The sequence below is a fragment of the Hyperolius riggenbachi genome, chromosome 6 (genome assembly GCF_040937935.1).
Source record: "Hyperolius riggenbachi isolate aHypRig1 chromosome 6, aHypRig1.pri, whole genome shotgun sequence".
Lineage (NCBI taxonomy): Eukaryota > Metazoa > Chordata > Amphibia > Anura > Hyperoliidae > Hyperolius > Hyperolius riggenbachi.
This window is the reverse complement of record NC_090651.1, coordinates 41,943,005-41,970,300: the sequence shown is the minus strand read 5'-3', so window position 1 is coordinate 41,970,300 and position 27,296 is coordinate 41,943,005. Positions and strand designations below refer to the sequence as shown.

Sequence of the window (27,296 nt, the reverse complement as noted above, 5' to 3'; positions counted from 1 at the left end):
TTACATATAACAAAGATGGGATCTTGTTTTGGGCCCCTGATCAGATAATTAAAAATGAAATTCAGACGGCAAAATCATTAGCTTCTCATTGCCCATCTCTGATGTGTGACCACGAGGACTTATTTAATGCACTATTGGATCTTTGGCTTGTTTCCACTAGGAGCTGGCAGGTTAGGTGTGATGTGGCATTTCCAGATGACAAGTGCCTAGGTATCCAGTAAAAGCCAATGGAGGGCGGGGGCTGGTATGACATCACACAAGTTCCCCACGTGCTATAACGCCGGCAACCACGTGGAGGTGCAAATGCATAAGTACAAAGGCGTACGTTAAAAAAGGGCGTCGGGAAAAAAGGGCGCAGGGTTTTAAACGATAAGCATGAATAAGGTTTAAAAAAAATTGTGCTATATTTCGTTTAAAAATAATGTTTTATAAAGTTATAAATCATTAAATAATGTGTATGAAATCGGCAATTGTAAAAACTTGAATCTTCCCAGTTTAAAAAGTGAAATGTATAATAACGTTTTATAAAAGATTAATAAGAATGTTACTAAAACTATACTTAACCCTACTGTCACACAGAACCCTCCCTGTACCTACCCCTAACCCCTAGACCCCCCTGGTGGTGCCTAAACCTAAGACCCCCCTGGTGGTGCCTAAACCTAAGACCCCCCTGGTGGTGCCTAAACCTAAGACCCCCCTGGTGGTGCCTAAACCTAAGACCCCCCTAGTGGTGCCTAAACCTAAGACCCCCCTGTGATAAGCATTAATAACATTTGAAAAAATATTGTGCTGTTTTTAGTTTAAAAATAATGTTTTAAAAAAGATTGTACTGCTTTTCGTTTAAAAATAATGTTTAAAAAATTATAAATCATTAAACAATGTGTAATCATGAGAAGCAGTTATAAAACAGTAAAAGTCTCCGGGCGCCGCTTGTAAAACGTTATTTAAACGATATTTATGGTAGTGAATGTCCACTTGCCTCAGGCGCCTGAATTTACTGTTTCCAGTACAAAGACAATCAGTGTGTGACAGTGGCAGGTAAAGTATAACCACACGGACACCAAGAAGGGAGACAGCGGCCGGGGACAGTTAGGCGGCAAGTGGCAACATAAAGCTGATTTCCGCAGGATTTCATGCAGAAATCGATCGAGAATCGGCTTACGGTTTATGGCAGCCAACAAATCTCTCCCTTTGATCAGAGAGAGATCTGTCTCTTGGTCTATCAGCCGACAAAATCGCTAGATGTATGGCCACTGGCCAGTGGCGTAACTATTGGACGCGTTGCAAGAGGCTTGCAACACGTCCAATAGGACACGTGCAAGCTATTTGGAGTGCAGGGAGGACGCAGGTATATGGGTAAATAACCGCTTATGTCCCGCCGCACACTTGCAGTAATTAAAGCTCATTTAAATCACAAATTCAAATTACTAGTGAGAGCATCCCTAATTTGGAGTAAGGAATCAGTTTGTTTAGGATTACCACTATACAATGCACATTATAGAGATGTTCATTGCAAGCATTGCACCGAAATAAAAAGCTAATTAGATGGATTAAGGAAAGGCCCAGGGCCGGCTTTAGGGGGGGGCGAGAGGGGGCAGAGCCCCCTCAAACAGACTCACTGCCCCCTCAAATCAGAGCCGCTCTCGCTATGCCGCTGGCTGCTTCCTGGTCCGTGGTGTGGAGCGCAGAGCGGTCATGTGATCAGTCACATGACCGCTTCTCCCTCGGACGGCTCTCCGAGACGAGTCTCTGGCTCTCTGCTGTGACGCAGGCAGTGGCGACCGTAAGAGCCACCCCGCATAGAGGAGGAGTCGATTCTCTCCAGGCCCGCCATCAGGGGGGGACATCCCCGCCGCGGCCCTGGCGGGTGTCGCCCGGCCGCCGCTCAACCCCCCCTGGCCGGTCGGGTCGCCGCTGATCTTGAGGTCTGACGCTGCTGGCAAGGTAGGGGAAGCAGCGGCGGCGGCTGGGGGGGGGGGGCCTCCCTGTCACTCACTCACTAGCTAAAGGGGCTCCCTGTCACTCACTCACTAGCTAAAGGGGCTCCCTGTCACTCACTCACTAGCTAAAGGGCCTCCCTGTCACTCACTCACTAGCTAAAGGGGCTCCCTGTCACTCACTCACTAGCTAAAGGGGCTCCCTGTCACTCACTCACTAGCTAAAGGGGCTCCCTGTCACTCACTAGCTAAAGGGGCTCCCTGTCACTCACTCACTAGCTATAGGGGCTCCCTGTCACTCACTCACTAGCTAAAGGGGCTCCCTGTCACTCACTCACTCCCTAAAGGGCCTCCCTGTCACGCACTCACTAGCTAAAGGGGCTCCCTGTCACTCACTCACTCCCTAAAGGGCCTCCCTGTCACTCACTACCTAAAGGGGCTCCCTGTCACTCACTCACTACCTAAAAGGGCTCCATGTCACTCACTACCTAACCTGGGGGTCCCTGTCAGAATCCAGGTGAGAGGTGTCTACCATAATAAGGGGTCATTCTGCCTATTTATGTGAAATGCTGTCTATTTATGTGCCTCATGACTGCTGAATTTGTCTTGTTGGGGGCCTCATGATTTGTTGGAGGCCTCATGGTTTGTTGGGGGCCTCATGATTGCTGAATTTGTCTTGTTGGGGGCCTCATGATTGCTGAATTTGTCTTGTTGGGGGCCTCATGATTGCTGAATTTGTCTTGTTGGGGGCCTCATGGTTTGTTGGGGGCCTCATGATTGCTGAATTTGTCTTGTTGGGGGTCACATGATTGCTAACTGCGAGACTATGGGAAAAGCTGAATCATTACCATATGAGACAATAGCATTAAACCTACTTTTTTAGCTTTTTTAAACAGAAAATAAAACTGGGAGGTTCTAAAAAAATGATGGAGCACTTCCTCCTTCCGGCTTGAAGGAGGAAGTGCTCGATATCGAGGCTTGCAACGCGTCCATTCGGACACTTGCACCTCGTTGAAATGCTGGGCGGAGAGCGGCGTTCTGGGTAATTAACCCCACTGCATCTAGCCGCTCAGCTGTGGCAATTAGAGCTAACTTGAATCACGAGTATCCACCGTGGTTATTCGTGATTAATTTGTTAGCATTTGAAGAAAATTATTTCTGTGTTACACCTGAGAACATTTTTTTGATAATCTGCAGTGCGCAGAACTGTATTTGTGGTAGAAAAAAACACGCAATATCAGCATATTAGCATTTGACGAAAAATATTTCTGTGTTACACCTGAGAACATTTTTTTCGATAATCTGCAGTGCGCAGAGCTGTATTTGTGCTAAAAAGAGCAGAGCTCAAACTTCCTTGGCAGACCTTTAAAGGACTTCCGAGGCCAAAAAGAAGAAAATGACACTATACCTTTTTATTATCAGAATCCATGGAGGACGTCCAGCGCGTCCTCCGCACCGAAAAGGGCTGCAATGACGGCGGAACGGTGCGGAGGACGCGCTGGACGTCCTCCGTGGATTCAGATATTAAAAAGGTATAGTGTCATTTTCTTGTTTTTGGCCTCGGAAGTCCTTTAACACCACTGTAAGGTCATGACATGTTTATTTGGCCCCACCCATGACCACGCCCACAGTCTGCTGCATGACCACGCCCATTTTTTGGCGCGCCGCGCTAGGCGCGGCGCTGGGTTTTTGTATGCCCCCTGCACATTTCTGTCTGCCCCCTCATATGTGCCTGTCTAGAACCGGCCCTGGAAAGGCCCCTAGTGGGCCCCTCTAGTCCAGGGGCCTTGGTGCAGTTGCAACCTCTCCATCCCCTATTGCTATGCCATTGTGTATGGCTAGGTTTACCCATTTGTGCAGTCATAGCATGTTCCTGTCCTCTCAGCAGTGAGCAGTCTCATGTCCATTACCCGTGCTATTACCATTGCTCTTCACATCAAATTCCTCTTGTAACTGGCAGCGAAATTGGTTTTCTTTCTCCAATGAATTATGTATGCGGGAAATCTGGTTGCTGAGTTGTTTTTCTAGTGTGTGTTTGTAACACTCCTACTTTTCCAGGCGTGACCAGACTTAGGTGTTTACAGCTGGAATACAGGGGAGTTTGTGTGTTTAGAAATAAATTATGTGAGAAGCCCAGGAGAAGAAGAATTAAATCTTTATGCTCTGCTAATGACTTGAACATCGCACCCTCTGCAGGCCGTGTGATCCACTCCCGATGCTCTGTCCTCACCACTCCTGCGTACCGACAGTGATAAATACAAACAGAGTACCTGAAAGATTCTAGATATGCAGAAGGTTTTTCCTTACATAGGACACTGTTCTTTTTTGGATCAGTGAATAATGGCACACAGCGCCTATGCATAAAAATGGTGCTGCAATAAAAAAATATGCTTATTGCTATTTATCGTTAGTACTGCATAATAATGGCGCACAGGGAAAAAAGAAGAAAAACGGCACACACTAACGTTATTTATCAATAGCACCCTACATAAGCCAAACTGCAGACGTTGTTTAACTGAAAAACGGTGAATGGATTTAATGTAACACTGTCAAGGTTAGGGTTAGGCACCACCAGGGGAGATTTAGGGTTAGGCACCACCAGGGGGGATTTAGGGTTAGGCACCACCAGGGGGGATTTAGGGTTAGGCACCACCAGGGGAGATTTAGGGTTAGGCACCACCAGGGAGGTCTTAGGGTTAGGCACCACCAGGGGGGTGCTTAGGGTTAGGCACCTCCATGAGGGGTGGTTAGGCACCACCAGGGGGGTCTTAGGGTTAGGCACCACCAGGGGGGTGCTTAGGGTTAGGCACCTCCAGGAGGGGTGGTTAGGGTTAGGCACCACCAGGGGGGTCTTAGGGTTAGGCACCACCAGGGGGGTGCTTAGGGTTAGGAACCACCAGGGGGGTGGTTAGGGTTAGGCACCACAAGGGGGGTGGTTAGGGTTAGGCACCACCAGGGGGGTCTTAGGGTTAGGCACCACCAGGGGGTCTAGGGGTTAGGGATAGGTACAGAGAGGGTTCTGTGTGTTAACGCTAATTTTCAATAAAATAAACAGAGCTAAACAACGATAAGGCCTTAACGTTAAATAGCGATAAGCGACAGACGGATTAGCGGCAACACCGTGCGCCATTATTTGCTGGCGCCATTTTCAGATGGATCCATTCTTTTTATAACATAAAAGTACTGTAGGGCGTAGATCAACCAATTTGGGTGGTTTATAATAATGTTAAAGAGGAACTTTAATTAAGGATTTAACTTCATCTCAATCAGTAGCTGATACCCCCTTTCCCACAGGAAATATTTAACTTTTCTCAAATACATCCTCAAGGACGCAGTATCTCCCTCTTGCCCTGAATCTGCTCTGTATCCGCCTATTAGTCTTTCTTAACAATCTATCTAATTGCCACAGCGTAGAAGAACTTCAAGAAACCCATGGCAGGCTTTCTGATGTGAAATATACATCTTAAAAGCAGGAACCCAAGAGGTTAAACACACAGCCTAAGGTATTTAGGGGAAGCCTTGTTCTGCTCTCGCTGCTGCTGCCTGGGGAGATCTCACTGCTTCTGCTTGTGAGTCTCCTTAAACTTTGCTCTTATCTCTCTCTTATCACCTCTGCATCTCTCTTATCACCTCTTCAAAGCAGGCGCTATGTTCCATGCAGGGGCGTACCTAGAAATCCCCGGGCCCCCCTGCAAAAAAAATAATCCCCCCCCCTAGGGCCCGCTCAGGGACTTTTGGGGGGCAGGAGGAGTCGCAGCATAAAAGGAGAGTGTGGCAGATCGGTGGGGAGGGGGGATATTCCCCCCCCCCTCCCTCACCTCGGGCTCTCCTCTCAGCGCTTCCCCTCCTGCAATCATTGGTGGTGTTTGTGGCAGCAACGGCGGTGGCGGCAGGATGACTCATTACCTCCTCGCTGGAGGACTTCCGTTCTCTAAGTGCAACTTCCTGTTTACACAGGAAGTTGAATGAAGCACTTAGAGAACGGAAGTCCTCCAGCGAGAAGGAGGTAATGAGTCATCCTGCCGCCACCGCCGCTGCTGCCACGAACGCCAGCAATGATTGCAGGAGGGGGAGCGCTGAGAGGAGAGCCCGAGGTGAGGGAGGGGGGGGGGAATTTTTACTCACCCGGGGCTCCCCTCAGCCCCCTGCAGCTGAACGGTGCCCTCGCCGTGTCCCTCCGATGCGCCTGGACTCGCCGGCGGCCACTTCCGGTTTGGTCGTCACCGGCCGACAGGCTGGGAACGCGGCTGATTACCCCCATTCCCGGCCGCAATAGCATTATAGAGGGCGCTATTGCGGCTGGGAACGCGGGTAATCAGCCGCGTTCCCAGCCTGCCGGCCGGTGACGGCCCAGCCGGAAGTGGCCGCCGGCAAGTCCAGGCGCATCGGAGGGACAAGACGAGGGCACTGTTCAGCTGCAGGGGGCTGAGGGGAGCCCCGGGTGAGTAAAAGTCATTTTTTTTTAGCAGACTTAAGTATTCCTTTAAAGAGAACCTGACTTAGGGTTCTTTGGGGAGAAGATGGGACACAGAGACATGTTTTCTGCCTAATGACATGGCTGTGACTGTGTCCCCACACTGCCGCTCTCTACCTCCCCAGCCCCCACTGCGCTATACCACCCGGAGAATAGCGACAAGATTTGTTGCTAACTTGGAGGTAAACACAGGGAAAGGGATTCCCTGTTCAAAATGCCTACCAGGGGCGTTCTTGCAGGGTTTCCTGAGCTGCTCCCTGGCCATGCCTCCTGCAAAAATTAAGAAAAAGTGAAAGTGGGCCATTGCAGCCCACAGGAGTGGCGGGGAGCGGCGGTTTTTGCGGCTACCTGATCTGCTCAGCCCTGCGGATCAGGCAGCCTACTTTTTTTCATTTTTTTGAGCCCACCTCGGGCTCTCTTTAAAGTAACTTCACAGGAACCCACCCCAAGCCATTTCCTTCAGCGACGATATTCAGATAGCACAATCTGTGGTCCATCTTCTTGGGCTTGATTCACAAAGCGGTGCTAACCTACTTAGCACGTCTAAAGTCTTTAGTCGCGCTAACCAGGGTGCTAAGTAGGTTAGCACCGGATTTCTCAATCAGATCGCGCGCTAACTTTGCGCGCGCAAAGTTTTATGCGCGCAAAGTTTTACGCGCGCTAAGTCCCATAGGCTTTAATGGGCACTTCGCGCGAAGCGCCCTGTGCTCTGTGCAGTACGCGCGTAAAGTTTTACGCGCATAAAGTTTTGCGCGCGTAAAGTTTTAAGCACGAAAAGCTTGTTTAGACGTGCTAAGGGGGTTTTCACAGGCATGCTAACAGTTAGCACCGCTTTGTGAATCAAGCCCCTTGTGTTTTAGGCAACAGGAAGAGGCAAAGTTGCTAATAATTTAGGAAGCCTGTAGGGAAAATAAGTGCCCAATTTGCATCTTCCTGTCTGAAAATGTAACAAATTCTGGCCACCCACAAACAGATATTAGCATTATCACACAGGCAAACGAAACGGGCAAAAAGTTGTTCAAATAAAATATGAAACATTACTAAGTACCGTTTGTGTATGCAGGCAAATGATTTCTTGCTGTTTGTTGATTATGGTCAATTTTGCTCTCTGTGCGAGATGCAAATATCTTAGCAATAGAAACACAACATGATGGGGATATTGCAGTTTAGTCAGTACAGCTCATAAACAGAAATTAAGCCATTTTCTGCTGCAGTGCATGATGGGAGTTTAGCTCTGGGCAATCAAATCCAAAGCGATCCTCTGACAGATGTGGCACAAAGCGGAGATCAGACAGATAATTGTATCTACGAGTGGCACATTAGAGGTTTAATAGCTCCGTCATGCTGGGAAATGGTCTTGTGCTCCGGTATTTGTTCCAAGAGGTCAGGAATGTGGGAACTGCGGTGGAATGGAGAAGTCCGCCATAGGCTTGCGTTATGATTATTACGCATTTATAGAGGGATGACAACATTTCAAGTGCTTTGCAGAGTACATAGTCCTGTTGTTATAGGGATGTGCAGAGGCGCCAAAATGATAAAATATGCTAAAAAGTTTAAAACGTTCAGGTGGCGGTGGTGGGCCAGCCAGTATCACACAGCTCTGGGTCCAAGATCAGCTTGGCACCTCTGTCACAGAGGTGCCAAGCTGATCTTGGACCCAGAGCTGTGTGATACTCCGGTTTCTTATTGCCTGATGAAGCGGGATTGTGCCCGTGAAACGCGTTGGAGTTTTATCTAGGAGTATGTGAATAAATTACTATTATATCAAGCGACAGCATCGTGTCTGTTTTGGTGTGCCTGGCCCACCACCGTCACCTGAACGGTTTAAACTTTTCAGCATATTTTATCCTTTTGGCGCCTCTGCACATCCCTACATCAAGTTTTCCACCTCTGGTGGAAGGGTGGTACACCCTCCTTCTTCTATCTACAGAGAGCGACATCTTAGTCCTGAGTGGGGACAGGCCTAATCTCCCCACCTGCCTATACAGTGGTTACCTCAGGGGTAACCCAGGTTTGTAAGTATACTACTTCCGATTCATCATATCTCCCTGTTCCAATACATACTACACTATATTGGGCTCTCGGTTCTTCTGCTTTATAGTCCTGTTGTCAGCTATCACTTGGTGGGTCTAACAATCTAATCCTAAACTCTAAAGTCCCTACCATAGTCATAGGCTACCCATACACTACATGATTTGAATCAATGGGCTTGATTCACAAAAGGGTGCTAACTTAGCATGCCTAAAGCCCTTTAGGATGCGCAAAGTTTCGCGCGCTAAGTTAGTGCGTGCAAAGTTTAAGCTCTGCGCGGTGTGCGTGAAACGTTGCATCGGGTGCGCCTAAACCATCTCATCGGGTGTGCCTAAAACGATGTACCGGGTGCGCCCGAAACGTCGACGGTAAGTTTTCAGTAGGGCGGGCAAATAAATGGCATGTACTATTATTTATATAGTGCCGACATCTTCCGCAGCGCTGTACAGAGTATATAGTCTTGTCACATAACTGTCCCTCAGAAGAGCTCACAATCTAATCTCTACTATAGTCCTATATTTATCATAGTCTAGGGCCAGTTTTTAGGGGAAAGCCAATTAACCTATCTTTCTGGTTGAAGTCGATGGACATATGTCTTTTTTCAACCCAAATTACTATGTATGGTTCTGGGATATGGGAGGAAACTGGGGTGCGCAGAGGAAACCCACACAGACACAAGGAGGACATACAAACTCAGTGCAGATAGCGCCCTGGCTGGGATTTAAACTGGGAATAGTGCTGCAAGGCGAGAGTGCTATCCAATACACCACCGTACATTCAGTATTCAACTTCCGCCAGGAGAACGATCATCTACCTGATCTACCACTGTATGTGCCCATTGTAAAATATTTCCTCCCTCTGATATCCATCTGAAATGTATCACAGGTGGTAACATTTTCAGTTCTGCCAGGTGATCTGTACTGAATGTTCGTTACTGGGGGTTCAAGACACAGAAGGAGATATTGCTTGCTTGGCAGCTGGAAAAAGTCATTATTTCCCACGTTGCAACAAGGTTCACAGACAGGAAACTCTCAGTACCATGGTCATGATATCACACTGTGGGAGGGGTTTCACCACAAACAATATCAGCCATACAGATCCCCCTGATGATCTATTTGAGAAACGTAAAGATTTATTGTGGGAAAGGGGCTAACAGGTATTGATTGGAATAAAGTTCAATCCCCTTGGTTAAAGGTCCTCTTTAAAGTGGTCTGAAAGTCAGCATTTCTACTTTGCTCTAAAAGATTCCTCGCAGCTGGACAGATACTATCCCAGATTTTTTTTTAGCAGAACATCACTGAAATGGTTAAACAAAACACTTTGTCCTGCTATTCAGCTTCAAATCTGCATCCAAACTGGAGATAACAGTATCTTTGTTTACATTCCAATGTTGATACATGTGTGTAAACACAGTGTAACAAGCGAAAAGGAGCTCTATGTGAAGCTCTCTGTGCTTCAGGCACACACACAGTTCAGAAAAGCTCATTAGAAGATGTTAATATATAATAAAAAGCAGTATGAATAAAATGCAATGGCAGGTTTCAGGGCACGATAAAACTACACTTTTGAAACGTGTAATTTGTAAACAGACAATATTACTTATGCAAAAAAGCAAATATGATAACTGTATGGGTAATAAAAAGTAGGAAAACACAATGTTATTGAATGTTATGTCAGAGTTTCAGACCACTTTAAGATGTTCCCTCTCATGTTCTGTTCACTTCTTCAGAGACATGGGCCTCAATTCACTAATCTTTATCAAACACTTTATCAAACGTTTGATAATTTACCTCATGGGTAAAATCTTATTTTGAATTCACCAAGGTGTTATATATTTATCAAATGTTTTATCGATAAAACGTTCAATACCTTAGTGAATTCAAAATTAGATTTTACCCATGAGGTAAATTATCAAACGTTTGATAAAGTGTTTGATAAAGTGTTTGATAAAGCTTAGTGAATTGAGGCCATGGGCCAAACCAAGCTAAATTCTAAGGGTGGTAGATTGTGTCTAGATGTCTTGGTGCCATCCGCAATCTAAGCCAGCTTTGATGGTGGTGGGAGTGCGCCAAAGTAACATGTCACAAACAGCGTGACGCAAGCGTAGACCAGGCCTGCTTTTTAATCTGTTGTACTATACATGAAATGTTGAGCAAAACAGGAAACTTTAAGTTTAATGTTAGCCTATGCCTGTCAACACTGCTGTGGAATCTCAGCTTACTTTGAATGCACGATGACGTTCCTTTTAGGACACAATGAAAGGAATGGAATGCCAAACAATTAGCGTACGAGACACATTCCTGGGATCGGGAAATACTGACTTTGCACGGACTTTCAGTAATCCAGCTTCAGAAGACCTGAACATCTGTTTCACCACTCCAGTCCTGCGCACAGTTTATGTTCAAAGTCCTTTCATCACTTCTCTATACAGGATCCCAAATTTCCTGTAAGATTCGGCTGTTATCCAAAATAATCTACAACTTATTGTTACCTTTAGCTTTAGGCAATTGCAGAGTAGCTATACAGCCCAATCAGTCGTAAAAGGGACTACACCAGCTATTCTCAAGATTTTTACTCTGGAAGAATACTTCAAAAAATGTTTGGATCTCAAAGAACCCCACATTAGAGGGGAAGAGGGGCAGGGTGTGTAACTATAAGGGCACAGCCCAAGCTGAGGGGAGCCCCCAAGTACTAACCTTCTCTCCCGCCAATGCTGGGGCTTATCCTTCAGATCAGGTGAAATTATGGCTACTATTCTTATGAGTGTGAAGATTATGATGGCCACATCTGTTTTATGAACATTGCAAGATAGATGGGCCCCCAGGCTGTGAGGGTCGCCAAGGGATGTCAAAGGGAGGGGTGTGCCCACTGAACGGCCTCATCAAAGTTTTGCTGGGGGGGGGGGGTTATGAACTGTAGTAACGGTTCTAGAGAGGGAATCTATTTTTGAGGAGGGAGGAGGCATGGTCTTTAGAACTGGGTTTGGCTGCCTATTTCTTGTAACATCTGCATAGCTCCCAATTCTCCCTTTTTTGGAGGGTCAGTCCCTCTTTCCTCCCCATTTGTCCCTCTTTCAGGACATTGTGCCTCTTTCCATGTAAATATATATATTTCTCTAATAAAATGTGTTTGATTGACGCTAAACTTTATTCCCATCCTTTAAATCAGGGGTGTCGTACTCAAATACAAAGTGGGCCGAAATTGAACTCTGGGACCAAGTCGTGGGTTGACCTCAATGTCTACTGGCCACCTCCCTCTATTATAATTTCCCATAGTGTCTACTGCCTCCCTCCAACCCCTATACATAGGGTTGAGTCGAAATTTCGTTTTACTATAATTACGCATGCGAAATTTGCTATTACGATGCGAAATTATGGTAGCGTAATTTTCAACGCGTAATTTCGCGTTTCGTTCATAACGTAATTTCGCGTTAAACCATAACGTAATTTCGCGTTAAACCATCCCGGAATTTCGCATTTCTTCGTAATTTCGCGAATTTCGTAATTACTTGTTAGCTATAAAAAATTACTTGTTCGCATTAGCCAATCAGAAGCGAATCAGCGGTAGTCAGACGAACGCTGACAAATTTTCGCATATAAACGCTTTTTCGCGTTAAATAATGTAAAAACTAAGCATGCGCAGTTCAAGGGTGTAAACTACGTTTACAAACGTTTGCATGCAAGGCAAACGTAATTTCGCGATACCCACCGTAACGCGAAAACGACGTGAAAATTAATGCTTACAGTAATATGAACTATCGCGAAATTACGTTATGTAACTACGCTTACAAACGGTTGTATGCAAGGCAAACGTAATTTCGCGATACACACTGTAATGCGAAAATTACGCGAAAATTACGCTTACGCGGAATTTCACGAAATCCTTCTTCATTACGATTATGTACTTACGGCCATAATCGTAATTACACTAATTACGCGAAATTTCGCGAAATCGTAATTAAGTCATTACGCTCATCTCTACCGATACAGTTCTCTAATGTTTAGTGGTCCTCCCTCCCCTACTGTTTCCTGGTGTTTAGTGGCCCCACCTTCCCCTATACAGTTCCTTGGTGTCTACTGCCCCCTTCCCTCTCCTATACAGTTCCCTGGTGTCTAGTGCTATCCTCCTCCCCTAATGGCTTCCCTGGAGATCTAGAGTTTACCCTCCCATATAGCTTCTCTGGTGGCCTACAGTGGGGCCAAACATAATGCAAAGTGAGGAAACCACCTGAGGGCCAAATCAGATGGCTCCAGGGGCCAGATTTGGCCCACGGGCCGGAGTTTGACATGTATGCTTTAAATTGATATATTGCTAATTTTAAAATGTTAATATGAAGGAAAATGATCCAGGATAGAAAGGACCCATGTGGTTTGAATTATAAAACAACATATTTTTCTTATGAAATCTTTATGGCATGCGTGACTAGGGGTGTGACGGGGTGTGATCAGGGGTGTGGCAGGGGCGTGGCTTAAGTGTCCCTCTTTCCCATCTCAAAATGTTGGGAGGTATGCATCTTCTTTGTTTAGTTGCCCCCAGTTTTAGTTAGCCCACACTCCATGTTCCTCCTTTACAGTGCTCCCTATTATTATAGCCAGCGGCCTAGTGCAGTGATCTGCAAACTTGGCTCTCCAGCTGTTAAGGAACTACAAGTCCCACAATGCATTGCGAGAGTCTGACAGCCACAGTCATGACTTATAAAGGCAAATGCATTGTTGGACTTGTAGTTCCTTAACAGCTGGAGGGCCAAGTTTGCAGATCACAGGTCTAGTGTTTCTTAATTGTACTGCCTATCCTAGTATTACCCTTATATTACAGTGCATCTTATTATACTTACCTCCAATTTATAACTTTTTATAGTGTCACATATTATAGTATTCCACATTCCAGTAGCAGAAATGGGATGACACCCCTCCACCAAGAGTGGGGAAAAGTAGTACAATAGTAGGTAATACAGAGGAGGCCAACGGTTTAAAATATTTTGAAACAGTTTAAAAAAGTAGGTAGTGGTGGACTTACCTCTCATCTGAAGATACAAGTGGTCTCTTTCAAAAAACATTTATTAAAGGGGCACTACAGCGAAAAATTGTAAAATTTTAAATATGTGCAAACATACAAATAAGAAGTACATTTTTCCAGAGTAAAATGAGCCATAAATTACTTTTCTCTTATGTTGCTGTCACTTACAGTAGGTAGTAGAAATCTGACAGAAGCGACAGGTTTTGGACTAGTCCATCTCTTTATAGGGGATTCTCAAGGATATATTTATTTTCAAAAGCTCTCAGTGAATGGCAGTTGCTCTGTCAAACTGCCAAAAAGCTGTGTAGGGAGCAGGGAAGCTGGCCAGCATCATTGTTTAAATCCTTTTTAGGGAATATCTTTATAAATAATAAAAGCCTTGCTGAGAATCCCCTATGAAGAGATGGACTAGTCCAAAACCTGTCACTTATGTCAGATTTCTACTACCTACTGTAAGTGACAGCAACGTAGGAGAAAAGTAATTTATGGCTTATTTTACTCTGGAAAAAATGTACTTCTTATTTGTATATGTTTGCACATATTTTACATTTTACAGTTTTTCGCTGTAGTGCCCCTTTAAAGCAGACCTGTGAGGTTTGCAACGCACAAAAAGTAAATAATTACTTTGGGAAGTCTCTGGGTCCTAAAGGGGCTTCTCCCGTCCTCCCCTGCCAGGTTGTTTCAACAATGAGACCTCCAAAGCATAGCGGCACTGCACTTGTGCAGTAGCATGGACCTATTTCGGCTTCAGCGAAAAAGCAGAGTTTGATTGAGTCAGTGCTACTCACTCATGCGCATCAGCATGGACCCGATTGGGCTCTGCTTTTTCCGCCAAAGTCCAATTGGGTCAGTGCTACTGTGCAAGCCCAAACTTTGGACAAGCCGTTGTCAGCGATTTTCGTATGGGGACAGTGCTGGAGCGTCCCTCTCCTGAGATAAGCATCCACATTGGGCACTCCCCCCCCAACAGGTGTCTTCTGAAACAAAAACTCCAGATGCAGTGCATTTCGCCAGTCTCACCTGCTTCTTCGGGCGAGCATATAGATAGGAGTATCTTTTGTGTAAATACAGCGGGTATTTAAAGAGGTACTCCAGTAAGAATAATGTAATAAAAAAAAGTGCTGCATTTTTACAATAATTATGTATAAATGATTTAGTCAGTGTTTGCCCATTGTAAAATATTTTAAATCCCTGATTTATATTCTGACATTTATCACATGGTGACATTTTTACTGCTGGCAGGTGATGTAGCTGCTGCTTGCTGTTTTGGCAGTTGGAAACAGCTGTAAACAGCTATTTCCCACAATGCAACAGGGTTCACAGACAGAAAACTGCCAAGAGTGCATACTCAGAATTTCTTTGTGGGAGGGGTTTCACCACAATATCAGCCATACAGCGCCCCCGATGGTCTGTTTGTGAAAAGGAATATATTTCTCATGTAAAAGGGGGTATCAGCTACTGATTGGGATAAAGTTAAATTCTTGGTCGGAGTTTCTCTTTAAGAGACCACTTGTTTTTTCAGTTGGGAGGTAAGTACACTACTACCTTTATTTTTAAATATTTTAATATTTTTTAAACTAAAGGTGGATTATGTTTGGGCTTCCTTCTCTCTGCCTTGCGCTGTTCTGATGAACATCCAGTGAACCTTGGCAAAAACCATCTTTGTATTTCCCACTGGAGTTTCTTATTGGTCCATTCCTTTGACCAATCAGAATCTTTCCAGCTGAGAATGACCATATGTAGATTGTGAAGGCCAGGGAAGTTACGATACTGTGTCCTTTGTGGGATTCATCATTAAATAACAACACAAAAAGCAGTTCCAAGTAGGTAGGACAATGCTGTACAGGCCTGTACCTACTATTCGATTTTTCTAACGACCAGCGATTTTTGAGCGATGAACAATCGTTTCCATGATCTCGCAGTGTGGGTACAGGCGAGCGATTACACAAACGACATTTGGCGACGTACAGTGACAACCACCGTGGATCAGATCTTTAAGTTCCCCGTCTACTCCGCGGAAAAGTACCAGGATCGTTTGACTTCCCATTCGCACTCGTCATGAGCCATCGAGTGACATCACATGTACCCACCCACAGGAAGATGGAACGGGGAATGCTCGTCTTCGGGGGACCTCGCTGGGATCCATCTTCCTGAGTCTTCAGGCGAGTATTCAGGTACTTCAGAGGGTCACGGCACATGCCCCACTACAGTTCACGAGAGGGCCTGAGCTTTGGGCATGCTCAGTAGCTCCTCTCGTATACTTATTTTTCAATGTACAAACAAAGGGCGGGGATGAGGCTGTGAAGGGTCGTTCCTGATGCCTGAGAGTGCATTCTGGAGGATGCTCCTTCTGAGATACAAATGTAGACATTCTCCATGTTGCCAGGTTTTTTTTTTTTGGAGGGGGGGGGGGGGAATGCAGTGGCCAGGGGGACCCAGCAGCTTTAAGGAAAGGAAATAGAGGTATGTGATGAAATCACTAACATGCCTCTATGTCCAAATCAGGGCTGACATTCTGCTTTGGGTACACTTTAAGATACATTTACAGTTTAGACTGATTATTCAGTTCTTTTTACCAGGGCCGGATTTCTGGAAAGGCCGCAAAGGCCCAGGCCTTGGGCAGCTACAACACAAAGGGGCACCTGGACATGAAAGAGGGGTTATTACATAGGAAAGAGGAGGCTGAAATTGGTTAACAATGCATAAAAAAGGGAAACTGATGTCCAAGGGAGCTGTTCATGAAAGAAAGGGGCTGCTGTACATGGGTTATTCACATGGAAGAGGGGGCTGCACATGGAATGATAGGGGGCTGCTGTACATACATGATACACATGGAAGAGGGGGCTGCACATGGAATGGGAGGGGCTGCTGTACATGGATGATACACATGGAGGGGCTGCACATGGAATAGGAGGGGTGCTGATGTACATGGATGATACATATGGAAGAGGGGACTGCACATGGAATGGTAGGGGGCTGCTGTGCATGGATGATACACAGGGAAGAGGGGGCTGCACATGGGAGGGGCTGCAGTACATGGATGATACAGTGGGTTGCAAAAGTATTCGGCCCCCTTGAAGTTTTCCACATTTTGTCACATGACTGCCACAAACATGCATCAATTTTATTGGAATTCCACATGAAAGACCAATACAAAGTGGTGTACACGTGAGAAGTGGATCGAAAATCATACATCATTCCAAACATTTTTCACAAATAAATAACTGCAAAGTTGGGTGTGCGTAATTATTCAGCCCCCTGAGTCAATACTTTGTAGAACCACCTTTTGCTGCAATTACAGCTGCCAGTCTTTTAGGGTATGTCTCTACCAGCTTTGCATATCTAGAGACTGAAATCCTTGCCCATTCTTCTTTGCAAAACAGCTCCAGCTCAGTCAGATTAGATGGACAGCGTTTGTGAACAGCAGTTTTCAGATCTTGCCACAGATTCTCGATTGGATTTAGATCTGGACTTTGACTGGGCCATTCTAACACATAGATATGTTTTGTTTTAAACCATTCCATTGTTGCCCGGGCTTTATGTTTAGGGTCATTGTCCTGCTGGAAGGTGAACCTCTGCCCCAGTCTCAAGTCTTTTGCAGTCCCCAAGAGGTTTTCTTCCAAGTTTGCCCTGTATTTGGCTCCATCCATCTTCCCATCAACTCTGACCAGCTTCCCTGTCCCTGCTGAAGAGATGCACCCCCCGAGCATGATGCTGTTACCACCATACTTGACAGTGGGGATGGTGTGTTCAGAGTGATGTGCAGTGTTTTCTGCCACACATAGCATTTTGCATTTCGGCCAAAAAGTTCCATTTTGGTCTCATCTGACCAGAGCACCTTCTTCCACATGGTAGCTGTGTCCCCCACATGGCTTGTGGCAAACTGCAAACGGGACTTCTTATGCTTTCTGTTAGCAATGCCTTTCTTCTTGCCACTCTTCCATAAAGGCCAACTTTGTACAGTGCACGACTAATAGTTGTCCTATGGACAGATTCCCCCACCTGAGCTGTAGATCTCTGTCCAGAGTCACCATGGTCCTCTTGACTGCATTTCTGATCAGCGCTCTCCTTGTTCGGCCTGTGAGTTTAGGTGAATGGCCTTGTCTTGGTAGGTTTACAGTTGTGCCATACTCCTTCCATTTCGGAATGATCACTTGAACAGTGCTCCGTGGGATGTTCAAGGCTTTGGAAATCTTTTTGTAGCCTAAGCCTGCTTTAAATTTCTCAATAATTTGATCCCTGACCTGTCTTGGACCTGTCTTGTGTGTTCTTTGGACTTCACGGTGTTGTTGCTCCCAATATTCTCTTAGACAACCTCTGAGGCCCTCACAGAGCAGCTGTATTTGTACTGACATTAGATTACACACAGGTTCACTCTATTTAGTCATTAGCACTCATCAGGCAATGTCTATAGGCGAAAGGATGGCGAATAATTATGCACACACCACTTTGCAGTTATTTATTAATAAAAAATGTTTGGAATCATGTATGATCTTCGTTCCACTTCTCACGTGTACACCACTTTGTATTGGTCTTTCATGTGGAATTCCAATAACATTGATTCATGTTTGTGGCAGTAATGTGTAAAAATGTGGAAAACTTCAAGGGGGCCGAATACTTTTGCAAGCCACTGTACACATGGAAGAGGGGCTGCACACGGAATGGGAGGAGTGCTGCTTTACAAGGATGATACACATGGAAGAGGGGGCTGCACACGGAAATGGGGGGGGGGGTGCTGCACAATAAAGGAAAGCTACAATAAACTTGGCCTAGGGGTGCAAAAATTGTAAACCCGACCTTGTTTATAACTAGTAAGTATTTGTGGCTGGTTCTCTTTAAGCAGGAGGAGCCATAGCAGACAATAATGCCATGCTTAAATGGCTCAGAGTTCCAGTCACTCTATCTCTTTTGTGATTATTTTTATTAGATCTTGCATTTTACAGAAGTGTCATTTCCCTAATGGAAACAGCGAGTCATATTTTGCATCCCGCTCTGTGAAATATGTCATAAGACACATTTTATTCGGCAGTGCTAAGACATCTCTGGGCACAGAATATGGAGCTGAGGCTGGATTTATTGCTATTAGTTGCGCTGGTTGGCAGAGGAGGCCTAATAATTGCAGTTCTGTCCAAGATGAGTGCTTTTTATTTATCATAAAAAATGGAATGAATTAGAGACATCCAGCAAAGTGATAAGAATTTGTTAATGGTTAGTGGAAGGACAATGTGGTCCGAGTTCAGTAAGAGGTGTGAAAACGGCTTTGATTTCTTTAGTGCAGTCTGTACCTCTTCTGCTGTCTTTTGCAGCAGTTTTGGTAATCAATCGTCAGTCCTTCGAAAGACTAAAAGTGGCATAACCCCAAATCATGCTCCTCCCCCACCTCCCCCGCCAAAACCTTGATGCCCCTCCTTTCCCTCCATGTTCACACCCCGCCCCTTGTCTATCCCTGATGACCATCACAGCCTGTGGGGCCATCTCACAAGGGTCATAAAACAAGTGTGGACATCATCATTTTCCCACCCTTAACAAGTGTAGCCATAAAGACACCTAATCTTGGGGCCTCCATACAGCTTTGCCCCTCCCACCAGCAATTGCAGGGGCTGCTCTTCTGTAGTCAGGGCTGGATTTACGATAAGGCACTGTAGGCATGTGCCTACAGGCGCCTGATGATGGAAAAAGACGGCTAAGTTCCTCCCCTCCCCGAGTACCCCTCTCCCCCTCCTTCCCTTTGCAGAGTCCTGATGAGAGTGTAAATGAGAGGTTACTCACCCTGCTCTCTGCATTCCACTGACAAGATCTCCCTTCAGTCAGGGGCACCTCTAGCTACTGATGCAGTAGAATCTCGTTATAGTAAACTCTGATATAGTAAACCTCTGGATGTATAGCAAGCTCTGTCCTCAGGTCCCAGTAAATGCGTCTGTATAAATATACAATGTATGGCCATTTCTGAAATAGTAAACTTCTTATATAGTAAACTACTTTTCCTGGTCCCTTAGAGTTTACTTTAACCCTCCTGGCGGTTAGTTGTTTTTGCCAAAAAGGCAAAAATCCTTTTTTTTTAAATTTTTTTTTTTTTGTTTCATGTAAAGCTACCAGAGTGGTAGCTACATGAAACACCACTAGAGGGCGCATGTGTCCCTCTAGTGCGATCGTCGCCGGCATCAATAGCAAACAGGGGAACGCGTATATAACGCGTTCCCCTGTTTGGCTTCTCCTGTCGCCATGGCGACGATCGGAATGACGTCATGGACGTCAGCCGACGTCCTGACGTCAGACGCCTCCGATCCAGCCCATAGCGCTGCCCGGAACTCATTGGTCCGGGCAGCGCAGGGCTCTGGCGGGGGGGGGGGCCCTGTTGCGCCGCTGCGTGCGGGCGATCGCCGCAGAGCGGCGGCGATCAAGCTGTACGCGCGGCTAGCAAAGTGCTAGCTGCGCGTACAGCATTTTAAATGAAGAAAATCGCCCCACCAGGGGCTGAGATATCTTCCTGCGCGGCATAGCCCGAGCTCAGCTCGGGCTTACCGCCAGGAAGGTTAAAGGGATTCTACTATATTGAGTTTCCTCTAGTACATAATACTTAGGGGCACCTTTAACTACTTAATACTGAGGATAACGCTGGCTATCTAATACTACGGGGCACATGTAGCTACCTGACGGGAAAGGGAAGTAAGAGTAAAGAGACAGCTAGGGAAACCAGCACACTTGCGGTGCAGTTCGGCGGGTGTTTGTAGGTTGAAGCAGGGAACACACTTGCAGGGCCGTTTTCCCCTGCGTTTCCCAGGTTTCCGTCGGGTTTTGCGGTCGCGTCTAACGCATGCGGTTTTCCGCATGCGTTTCCGCGTTCATGCGATTGCATGGCATGTAGTGCCATGCAATGTGCGGGAAAAAGCAGAAAACTGTGCGGGTACAAAACGCGGAAAATAACGTGAACGCAAACGCGCACAAACGCATGCGGCGCAGCGTTTCCTGAGCTAGGCTATTAATTTCAATAGCCTCTAAAATCGTGCGCATTTTGCCGTTCGTGGCAAAACGCGCAAAAACGCATGTAGTGTGTTCCCTGCCTCAAGGAAAGCGAAGTCTAGGGTGCCAGGAAGGTGATCAGAACTGAAAGATCAGACTGCGTTTTGTCTCCCTCTTTTATGCACTGTGTGATGCAAAGTAATTAACGATGGGGGAAGCGAGACAAAAGAAATCCCTGTCCTCGCCGGTGCATCTGAAAGTATGCAATCACCCACTGATTGACCACTGTGTTGTGAGGGCTGTCACGATTTTCCCAGTGATATTGGTAGCAGACGAAAGACAAAATATATATTTTTCAATTCATTGAATAATACCAATAAGAAACTGCCATACATTGTCACATAATTCTGTTGTGAATTTGTGTGAAAACACACTTGTGAAGTACCTTTATGCACCTTTGTCAGAAGGTTCAAAATTGTGGAATGTGATTTTTTTATTTATTTATTTACAACTTGACTCATTAGTTATGTCTTTTTCTTTTTTGTTGTTGTTGTTGTTGTTTCCTATTGTTATTATTGTTATGGTATTTACAGTATTTATACATAGCTGACATCTTCCCCCTTTTAAAAAATGACCCTGGACCACAGGTGAACTCCACTCCTTGAGGGCCATATCCATGTCAGTGTTTAGGATAGACTGAGAAATGAAGAAAGGTGTTCTACTTGATGAGCCACACTTGTCTGGATTCAGTCTCATCAATTAGTTTTAGTCATGCTAAAAATGTTTGAGGACCTCGATCCTTAAGGGCTAGAGATCGAGATCCTTGCCCTAGACTATAGCAAGGGTTGCAGCAGAGGCGTATCTTGAGGGGTGCAGGTATGGCTCGTGCCATTGGCGCCAAAGCACCATAGGCACTATGCCTGCTCCTGTACTGCGCTGCCATGCCTGCTCCTGTGCTGCGCTGCTATGCCTGCTCCTATGCTGTGCCGCCATGCCTCCCCATTACTCAGAACCAATGATCAGATTAATTATTTTATCTGGTTAACATGGCTACTTAATGAATGTATGTAAGGCACATTTGGCTTAGTGTTATAAAGGAGCAGAAAACCCAGTAGGATCGGCACCACTCCATATGAAATAGTATCAAAAACTCTTTTATTACATCAAAGTGTCAGCTACACTTTGATGTAATAAAAGAGCTTTTGATACTATTTACTCTGGAGTGGTGCCGATCCTACTTGGTTTTCTGAGTATCGTTGGTCTCCTTGGAGACTGAGGCTTTGATTGTGGCACACCGTCCTGTTTCCTTTATGGTGATCCTCCTAAACTTTTTGTTGTTAAAAAGGAACAGAGAGGGAATAAGAAGAAATATTTCCAAAAAACTTCAGAAATATCCAAAGCCAAAAAACCACAGGCAACCATAACACATGTACACGAGAAAGGATGCTGTTTTTAGAGGGGAAGGTTCTTTGACGGCCATGGGGGGAGCGCACAATTTCAGTGTTTGCAATAGGCTCTATATTACCCAGATACGCCCCTGGGTTGCAGAGCACAACTGACATTCACATGCACACAAGGAGGATAAATATTGAGTATGCTCTAAGTGGCCGCTGCTCAGTTTCAGCTGCTCCTGCGCTTTGCAAACGTTAGCTCAATCGATTTCATATTTTTTCTGAAGCTGTCTATATTGTACCTAGAGCTGTCAGTCAAGACTTTGAACAGGCCACTCTAATAACAATAAAATGCTGACTAGAAAGATTAGAGGAAACCTATACAGCTAATAACTTTGGACAGACGTTATTGTTTGAAAGATTAAATTACAAATTGTATTATTGTTCAGTAACCAATCTAATGGAACATCGTAAACATTTCCTTTGGACCTCAGCATTTCTTCTTCAAGGGCATTTGTGGGCTACAATGCATATTTTTAATGACGTAAATGTTTTGTTACATGACAATCTGTCACAGGTTATTTTACATTTCTATGTTTCTTTTTTTCTTTAGTTCACAATGGCCAACATTGGACTAAGGAGATACGGTTCCCAATCCCAAGAGACTAAGGGCATTATCCTTTTCTCCCTGCGAATGGCCACATGGAACCAGATACTGGATCCTTGGGTTTACATCCTCCTACGGAAGACAGTCCTCAAAAAACTGTTCAGGATTGCCCGTCGCTGCTGTGGTGCCGAGATCATCAGCATGCATGCCTGGGAATTTAGCTCTATCAAGAACTCTTTACGAGTGGCCACCATATCAGAGTCCCCCAACTGCACACGAACAAACACTTTCAACATCTCCCAAAAATCTGACACAGAACAAAAATGTGAACTTATGGACCCAAAATAACCCACTGTCTTATGCCGTATTTCTGAGACTGTCCTTAGCTGGTGTTGTGTGAAGCGACAGCACCACAGCCGGCCGATGGTTGGTTGATGATCAAGGCATTTTTTGATGCATTAGGTCCATCCAGTGTAGCGAAACAGTCACTCCAGAGAAACGTTTATATGTCAGGTGTTGTTGGATACAGAGTAGGCCACATAAGCGTATATATAAAGTACAGATAGAACTTGATTCATTTGCCTTACAAAACCATAAGCCATAGGGTGATACTGAAATGTAGGTTTACTAAGGTTCTCCTGAGCTGCAAACCCAATTTTGATTTTTTTTAAATGTGTCTGCTATAAGCTAGAAAAAGTTTACAACTCTCGTTGGAGTTGCATGCTTTTGCCACCAACTTTTTCCTTTTTTTAGAGGAACCAAGAACAGATATTCCAGATTATTTGTGTTCTTCATTATTTTTACAGCACCCAAAGCGACAGTCTGTTCCTCATAAGTAAAATAAAGTGATTATCTCAGTGTACTACCCATGCATAACCATATATCTACAATGCAACTTTTAAAAACAAAACCAAAAAGCTTGTCTTGTACAAAAAGTTGCTGTTTTTTAGGCTTTTTTCCACTGTAACTGATTATTGCGATCGCAAATGCACTGCAAAGCACTCCTGATTTTTTTTTCCTTTTTACAAAAAGGTTTTCCATGCATTTCAGGGCAAATTTGTCCAATGGTTCATTGTTATGGTGGGATTTACTGATGTTTTGTTAGAGAGGCGTAACGAGGGTGCATGGTGCCCCCCCAGTGAAAACTTTGTGGGACGCCATGCTTAAAAATACTTGCTGCCCGTAAGTGTGGCCTGCCTCTGTGACCCCTTAATGAGAGCGGCGCAGCATGCACATGTCCCCGATGTCACATGACGTGCATTAGAGGCTTTATGGAGGAATGCTGGTGCATGCTCATGCGGTGCAGAGTGAAAAGAAGGGATCGGAGCTAAGGCGGTGTACGTATGTGCCCACTGCCCTGCTCTGCATGAGGGTTAGGGGTAGGAGTGACAGGCCCCCATTAGCCCCCTGGGGATATTGTTACACCCATGGTTAGAGAAAAAAAGAGTAATCTCAAAAGAAATACACAGCACTTCAGTTGGTATCTGATTTTCTTACACTCCCACTGACTTTACCGAAGACAAATGCAGCAGGCACTACGTATGGGTTTGGGGTACAATCAGATTGCGCAGTGGAAAAGGGGCAATTGCGTACAGCAAAAAAACAAGCCTTATTGATGTTTATTCATTGTGAAGAAGCCTCTGGCATTAGCCATGTCTGTGTTAGTTGTAACTGCCTTTGAAAAAACCACCCTGGGTAGTTGATTGGTTTATAGGTAGAGAGAAGAAGAATCCGGGCACCCACCACAAGAAGATCCAATCAAATCGCACCTTTATTGCATCCCCAACAATCCAAATATAAATTGCAAAGTGTAGGCCTGACAGCCGTTTCGCAGGTTAAAACCCGTAATGTGCAAGAGTTACACGTGTAACTCTTTTCTCTGATGAAGCAGGTTTTAACCTGCGAAACGGCTGTCGGGCCTACACTTTGCAATTTATATTGGGATTGTTGGGGATGCAATAAAGGTGTCATTCGATTGGATCTTCCTGTGGTTGGTGCCCATATTCTTCTCCTCTCTACCTATACTTCGATTCAGTGGCGTAGCTAAGGAGCTGTGGGGCCTGAAGCAAATTGTACATTGGGGCCCCTCCAAACACTTTATACATAACAATTGATACGGCGCACCAAAACCTGCCAATGGCAACTACAGCGTCAGAGGTGCAAGAAGGGGGTGGGGAACAGTTTGTTAATGATTACCACTATTTAAAGTATCTATACAAATCATTATTATGAGCACAGAACCAATAGAGAGCTAATACTACAGTTGAGGGAGGGCCCTTTGGGGACCCTCTGACCCAGGGCCCCAATGCGGTCACAGCCTCTGCAACCCCTATTGCTACGCTCTGTCTGGAGCACAACTACTACACCTGTTACCCCAAACATTTGCTGAAGCTTTCTGGTGCCGATCAATTTTTCTCTATCTCCTATTGTAGCTGGTGTATTACAGCCGTCCATAGATTTACAGTCATTTGTTGATCTCGTTATTATTGGCCATATCTACTGATAACAGTCAGGTTATAAAACAGCTACAACATACATGGTTGCCTTAAAGAGCATCAGTAACAAATAAGCATTTGTATTCATCTGAACCTTTACTTTAGAAGTTGTTCTGAAGGTGAACTTTTCCCTTTTTTTGGAACTAATGTTGGTTCTGCTATTTAATTGTGTAGTCTTTTGACAGCTCTGTGCATTTCATCTTTGTCTGAAGCTGGAAGGACCCCGCAGGGGTTGTCGGAAGGACCCCACAGGGGTTGTCTAGTTTACTGCCTGACTCCAGTGCTTTGTTTGTACCCTTGTTGAGAACTGTGACATATCAAAGACATATCAAAGTCTGTAGTTGTCTTTCAATGTGCTTTTGTTTGCTCTGATAGTTGTAATTGTTGTGCCTGTTGTCATTCATGACCTCAGGCAATACATAAGAATCTTTTCAACCAGAAGGTGCTGAGCTCTGTACCTTAAGAGGACAGGGAATGTGATGCTGGGAATACACAATGAGTTTTTTGGCAGATAGATGGCTCGATAGACAATTTCCGACAGGCCTGACCTGTTTTTGATCGTTTTTCTGATCAATTTGTATAGAAGTGATCAGAAAACCGACCAGAAAAACAATTAAAATCAGATTGGAACTGTTGGAAATTATCGATCGAGCCATCTATCTGCCGGAAAAATCATCCTCAGCATTACTACACAATTAATAAGAGTGCTCTAATTGACTGAAAAAATTTTAATGTGATAATTTTAGAATGGGCCGTTTCTTGGGCAGGGCAACCGCCCCGGGCGCAGACCGGCAAGTAGAAGAAGGGGGAGCGCAGACAGAAGGACTTAACCGCTAGTGACCTGGTGATGCGCGGTGCAGCCAAATGGAAGAAGATTACCAACCCGATCATCTTTCTTGACTCCTCCTGGGCTGCCTGCCTCAGACGTCAAGTCATCATCACGTTACAACCACATGATGACACCTGATGTCCAGACTGTCAGTGCGCGGTGCCCATGGAGGAGTCGGCTTTCCGGGCTCTCTGCGCCTGTGTGTTTTCCTGGTCCCTGCTTCCTCCTGGATGAGCGGCTGGTCAACAGCAAGTGGGCAGATCTACTTGGGACCTGTGGCTGTGTGACTGTCCCTAGAGAGCAAGGGTTCACGAGTCCACGGGGGAGGGGGGAAGGGGACACAATTTTTACACCCTCGTCTTGGGTGCAATTTAGCCTAGAAACTGCCCTGATTTTCTCTAATGCTGGGTACACACAATGCAGTTTCCCATCCGATCGACAGGTAATCTGACGGGAAGTTGTATTGTATGTACATGTCCAAACTGTTCCTGATCGATAACGGGATATATTTTCTCATGATAACTTTGCAAAACCGATCTCGATATCGAATGGGACTAGAATGGACATGTCAGAAATAATCTTCCCATTCCCGACAATCAGACAGGAAATTGCATCATGTGTCATTAGCATATATACTCCAGTGACTGGGAGCATGTGCAAGGAGGCACAGTAGCCCGCGAAGGGCTATGTTGAGGAGGGATACTGCTCATTAGCAGTGAGTGCAACAGAGGGGAAACTGAGGGTCCTTTAAGGCAGGGTTGGAAGAAGTCCCAGGTAAGCAAATTAGAACTTTTTTTTTTTCTGTGACAGGTTTACTTTAAGAAATGCCCATTTGTAACAGTTGTTAAAGTGTACCAGATACCTTGTAAAGTAAAGATTTGATACTTACCCAGGGGGTTCTCCCACCCCATACACACCTCTGAGTCCCTCACCGTCCTTTCCGCAGTCCTCCGTTTAGCGGCAATCATTCCCGGTAACTGGCTCAGTCCCGTCAGTCCGAGTCTACTGTGCACGTGCAGAAGACTCAGGCTGAACCCAACTGAGACAGTTACCGGGGCTGAACGACAGACCGAGGGAGTATGGCGCGGGACTCAGACGTGTTTATGGGGTGGGAGGAAGCCCGGGGTAAGTATCAAATCTTTACTTAACGAGATCTCTGGTACACTTTAAGAGTTTACAATGGCCTGGCAAAGGTGTCATTCTTAAGCAAATGAGCGGGAAGATATTCTTCATTAGCTCTCTACTTCAATCATAACAAATCGACTCTTAGTTGGTATGAAGAGCTCAGACTGGAAGCACAAGATGCCTTATAGAAACATCCATTACAAATGACAAAAAAAATTGTATCCAATTTTGTTGACAGATTTCTGTGTCCACATGTAAAATATTCCTCATTGCATTGACGTTTGCTTTATAGCTGAATGTAAAGTATTGTACAGTGTTTTCAACCATGTTAAGCAAAAGAGAGGTTAACCATAGCATGATTCCATGAGGTTCTCAAGCAGGAAACCATTTATGTGTAGGAGAAGAAGAACTTGCCTTATTTATCACAAATC

The 27,296-nt window shown here is 45.2% G+C and overlaps 1 protein-coding gene across 3 annotated transcripts in view; it reads left to right on the top strand.

Moving 5' to 3' along the window:
* Nucleotides 1-24,170, top strand: part of PTGFR (prostaglandin F receptor) — a 65,111-nt gene extending 40,941 nt beyond the window's left edge. For all 3 annotated transcript variants that reach the window (XM_068242463.1, XM_068242461.1, XM_068242462.1), the window contains exon 3: nucleotides 22,423-24,170. In XM_068242463.1, the coding sequence (XP_068098564.1) occupies nucleotides 22,423-22,764 (342 nt within the window). In that variant the 3' untranslated portion in view covers nucleotides 22,765-24,170. The remainder of the gene's footprint in view (nucleotides 1-22,422) is intronic.
* The last annotated feature ends 3,126 nt before the right edge of the window (nucleotides 24,171-27,296 follow it).